The sequence below is a fragment of the Musca domestica genome, unplaced genomic scaffold (genome assembly GCF_030504385.1).
Source record: "Musca domestica strain aabys unplaced genomic scaffold, Musca_domestica.polishedcontigs.V.1.1 4, whole genome shotgun sequence".
NCBI classification, from domain to species: Eukaryota; Metazoa; Arthropoda; class Insecta; order Diptera; family Muscidae; genus Musca; species Musca domestica.
In genome coordinates this window covers 29,024,842-29,030,141 of record NW_026712328.1, presented here as the reverse complement: position 1 = coordinate 29,030,141, position 5,300 = coordinate 29,024,842, and the positions used below count along the sequence as shown (strand labels likewise).

Below are 5,300 nucleotides of genomic sequence, written 5' to 3'. Positions count from 1 at the left end.
AAGCCACACGTCAAACAGCTGTTAAAATTATTCCAGAGACAGCTCATTACATTGTTTACAAGCGTACAAAAGCATTTTGGTGAAATTTTTTTGATAATTAAAGCACTCCATCATTTAAATGTGAATAAATCTTTTGTGTCTCGTACCATATTTCGTTACCGTGCGTAGCGTAACCCGACGTCAAGTTAACGGAGAAAAGCAGCAACATCAGCAGAAATGGTTCGAAAAGTAAAGAAGCGACTTGATCGAATTCTAAAATTTGCAAAAGCAAAAAAAAAGAAGATATGTGTACCGGCGTGGGCTAAACATACCGCAATATTCCATTCGGCAAATATTTGGAAATGAGCTCGGGGTAAAGCCATTGAAATTCAGAAAAGGGCAAGAACTTACACAGCAACTGAAAGAAAATAGACTCAAAAGTTGCTTCGCATGGCCGAAAGTGGTGAACTGTCGAATTTGGTTTTCTACGTCTTGTCCAGCAGTTTGTAAACAAACATAACAGCCGATGGTCGCACTCCGCTCGTATTAATCGACCATGGCATCAGAATAAAGGCTGAATATTATCGCGAAAATATTCTGAAGGAGGAAAAAAAGCCTTGGGCACGCAAACATTTTGGCCGCAGACCTTGGACATTCCAAAAGGACGTGCCACCCAAGAATGGTTCCAAAATGATGTTCCTCGCCTCATTTCCAGCTCACAATAGCCACCAAAATCTCCGTATACCAATCCGTTGGACTTTTGTGTCTGGAGTATTTTGGAAAGCATTAAAAAATACCAAAGTGTCGATCACCTCAAGCAAGCGCTTCGCCGGGAATTGGCCATAATACCGCAGAACAACATTCGGGTAGCGTGTGGCGGTTTCATTGGCCGTTTGAAGGCCATAATTCCTGCCAAAGGTGACCAATTCGAACAAATCTAAACTAATTCTAAAATTTGATGCTATTTACGACATTTTTTGCTTTCATTCTATAAAATTTAAAAAAAAATGTAAAAGTTATGGCGTTTGACTTTGTTACATTTATACAGGGTGAGATATTGGAAGAAATGTATTAATTTCAATAATTTTTCGAGACTTTTAGTTAATTTGAAAAATTAATAAAATATCAAATAAATGAAAAACACTTATTGCAAGTCATTTCAATAAATTGTGGGAGAAATCGAGGATAGAGGATCAGAGTAATATTTTGATTGTTTGTACTTTACCTCCTTATTGTGGCATGGTATAAGTCATATTAAGTTCCTTTTTCATGTGATGCAAATTTTTCTCCACTAAATTTGTTCAGTAAAAAAATTCAAAAGTGGGTGAATTGCAATGGTCCTAAAACCAATAAAAACTACATCGCAGTTTTTTAGAATTTTTCCAATTTCTTTACAAATTCGCTATAGTTGTGCTAGAGAATATTTTCTGCAGGAAAATACAATTTTGACAGCATTCGCAATGCCTATCTTATTTCGAACTAGAACTGGCACCCTGATCACCCAATAAGGATGTAGAGTAATAGAGAGCTATCCCTAATGTTCCTTTCTTAGTTCTTGACCAGGATGACCCCAAGCGAAGTGACTGTTATCTATGGCATCCGCGCATCATATGTCTTAACACATATCGATAACTGTTGCCAAACTAATTTTCAAGATAGGTTCTTGTCCCCCCTTACACAGATACACTCTGATTTTAAATATTCTGCAGGTTTTACTACATCTTTCAATGAATTTTGTATTTTGGGCTCTGATGGGTTGTAGTAGACATTTTTGCAATAAATTATGTATGGCTCAATGTTATGGATCTCGTGAATTTGATTATATCGAGCGACTGCAGCTCTGACAATGTCTCAAAAGATGTCTACTACTTCAGTATCAGTCAGACAACACAAGATGCTAATAAACAAACAAAAACATGTACATACTGGTTTGGGAAACTGGGATGTTGTTGTTTCGGTCAATCCGGTATCGTAGAACCCGCTATCGTGGGATCGGAAAGTTCTCAACTTGTCGCTAGCCACCCACATAGTGCCCGAAGTCTGGAAAATGGGCTGGGAGGTCCCGCTACTGAACCCAGGCAAGGATGCCAGTAAAGGCAAATCGTACAGGTCGATTTCGCCTTTGTCGCCAGCAGCTAAGACTCTTGAGATTTTACTCCTCCTCCGCGGATTCCGTCCACTACATAGTACCACAACAGCATTACACTCCATTCCCACACATATATGTAGAGGACTGAACCAGAACAAGCCGTGTTACAGAACAGTGTTGGTAGCCCTTGACCTATCAAAGGCATTTGATACGGTCAATCATGCTATACTGTTTGAGGATGTGCAGAGAACCACCCTCTGGCCAAGTTTGAAACGTTAGATAATCAACTAGAACAAGAAGTCCAAAGCCCGTACAGCAAAACAGGGAGTTCCACAAGGTGGGGTGATATCTCCGGAACTGTTTAAACTCTACCTTTCCGGAATTCCTCGCCCATCAGACGGCATAGAGATCGTATGGGTATAATTGTACGATCATGGCGTCGGGCCCAGTGATCGATAACATATGTGAAAGGCTTAAACCCAATCTCGCGAGCTTGCCGCATACTTCCACGCGAGAAATATGAAAATATCCGCCATGAAATCAACCACCACACTGTTTACCACATGGTCTGCGGAGATGAGAATACAGCTGAATGTGCAGGTCGAGGGGAATTTAATACCGATCAAGATTATAGGGGTCACATTCGACAGCATGTTCAAGTCGTCCGCGCAGCTATCTGCGACAAGATGAAAAGTAGGAACAAGGTCCTCAAGGCGCTAGCCGGCAACACTTGGGGTGCGGACAAGGAAACCTTGTTGACCTCTTATAACGCGATAGGTCGCTGCCATGAGTACTGCGACAGGGTGCCTTCTCATGCCACTAGTGGACCATCTACATGAGGAGGCGAAAGTCCTTCCCTTACGTCATCATATGCTTTCGTTGCAGTACCTGCTTGGGTGTTACCGTGAGAGTCATCCCAACCATAAATCTCCCTCACCCAGTCGTAAAAGGAAGGACATACACGATCTAGAGAGGGAGGTCCAACGCTACAAGAGAGAATCTCTAGATCAAGAAGCCTATCAGGCAGGTCTGAGTGGCATTCATACCGATGCATTCGCGGATGCTATTAGCAGTTATAAAATGAATGCCGTCCTCGGAGTCCACCCCCATCCATTGCAGCTGAAGAACGTCAGCTGCGTAGACAAACCAGGGAAGTTTTTGTCTTCTTAATTCGTATTGGCCATGAATTGATGAAGAACTGCGCTACGCCTGCTCGGCGTTGATACAGGCCCGTACAATACGCTCCTCTTCAATTCACAGCCAAACCTACCCATCTGTGGCTACAGCCCATTAAAATAGCCGAATTTCTAAACCTGGAACTGAAACTAGATTAGCAGAACGCACACTTACATGTACTACTACTACAACAACAAGATCCTAATGGTGTGCTCGATTTGATTCCGCCTTGGTGACACGTTGGGTAACACACAGCCCAGAATGCGAATTACGAACGACTAATTTAAATCAAATAAGCAGTTAAACACGCTATACTATATTGTGAATTCAATCCACGTCATCTACCTATCCATGCAGTTCGCTTTGTGAAATTACTCTCTGAATGTTGGAGAACAGTGATGTCAAGATTGCAACAGAACAAGCAAAGTTCATTGTTCCCTTTTCCTAAACTACTTGTTCCGTCTACTACTCTAAAATAAAATATATTTTTCAATCAACCACCACACATTAATATGTCATAGTCAAATTCGAAAATGTTTCTCATTATTTAATTATAATCTTTTGGTAAAGCAAGAGATTTTTTCCTTGACTATTTCTCGACAAATTTTCTTTCTGTAATAGCTACAGAGGAAAGGCGATTATGCAATAAATTCCTTAGACAACATGGCATCTGCAGGTAAAATATTTGCAAACTGTTTGAAAATAGATTCAATAATAAATATCTTACTTCATTTGCAGGTCCGGGTCCGGTTTATTCCTTGCCACCAACCATAGGCTATGATAATCATGATCAACGTAAAATTCGTATGCCACAGTATTCCTTTGGTGGGAGGACAAAATTGATTAACAAAAATATTGTACCAGGACCTGGTTTGAATGTGTCGGGTCTAACCCGTTATGGACCGGCAAGAACATTTGCCTATAGCATAGGGCCGAGAACATTTATGAAAGGTAAATGGAGATGACAACTATTGTTTTTTAAAAAATGTGTTCTCTTTTACGTTGCAATTGCAGATTCGAAAAATATTGGACCTGGCCCAGCGAATTACGATTTGAACAAGTCACCCTATGTTAATACGACTAGTCCACCATCGTATTCGATTGGCCGCAGAACAATGTTGACAAATAAAAACATATGTCCCGGGCCCAATGCTTATGGCATTAGTGTTAATGCGATTAAAACTGCGGCTCCCGCATTCAGCATGTAAGCAATGAGATACTATTAGGTGAGGTTCAAATTCAAATATAGCATTCTTTTCTCAGTGGCATGCGCACAGGCTTAAAGGCTAAAAGCCTATCACCTGGACCAGCAAATTATGGGCCAAGCACTCTCAAAACATATTTACCCAAAGCTCCGGAATATTCATTGGCACCTCGAACATTCTTGAATGCCAAACTTGTTGGACCTGCAGCAAATGCCTATGACTGTATGAATTATAAACCGGGAAAAACACCACCGAATTATTCATTTGGTGTTCGTCACTCACCAAGAGCACCGCCAATGATTGTCGCCTGTGACAATACATGAAGGGCCAGGTGATATTGCTACGGCTCCCTGTAATATTTAGGGATTTAAAAACCTTTACAGCAAGGAAAATAGTCTAAAATAGTTAAGGATAAAATCAATCAAAATTTTAGAATTATTTATAAAATAACAAGTACAAATTTTATGTGAAATCCAAAATTGTTGAATATTTTTGTTTGTGCATTTGAAAAGTTTTGAGATCCTTTCACGATCATCTAGACAAACGCAACTCCCTGAATGGGTAAATTGAAAGTTATATATTTGTAATGTGATTTGTACTCCCTATGATATAAAGGTCATGATGGGCTAGATTTAACTTTAAAAGGGGATCACATTTTGTTCCTCAACTTCTGGAGTTCCTCAAGGGTTGAATGATTTGCGGATTATTTGGGCCATAACAAATTTTCTTTACACATGTTTGCAGAGGATGTGTTTCTCTTGTTTAATTCAGATCGAGATATTATTGATGTCTTTGAGAAAAGAAATAATTCATGTTGGGGACGGGCAATGAATTGGTCGCTTGAAAATTCT

The 5,300-nt window shown here is 40.1% G+C and overlaps 1 protein-coding gene across 1 annotated transcript; it reads left to right on the top strand.

Moving 5' to 3' along the window:
- Positions 1-3,782: 3,782 nt before the first annotated feature.
- Positions 3,783-4,772, top strand: LOC101894661 (outer dense fiber protein 3-B). The gene is made up of 4 exons (XM_005184775.4): positions 3,783-3,920; positions 3,983-4,195; positions 4,259-4,448; positions 4,508-4,772. Exons 1-4 carry the CDS (start codon positions 3,908-3,910, stop codon positions 4,770-4,772), a joined length of 681 nt encoding a protein of 226 aa, XP_005184832.1. The 5' UTR covers positions 3,783-3,907.
- Positions 4,773-5,300: the final 528 nt, after the last annotated feature.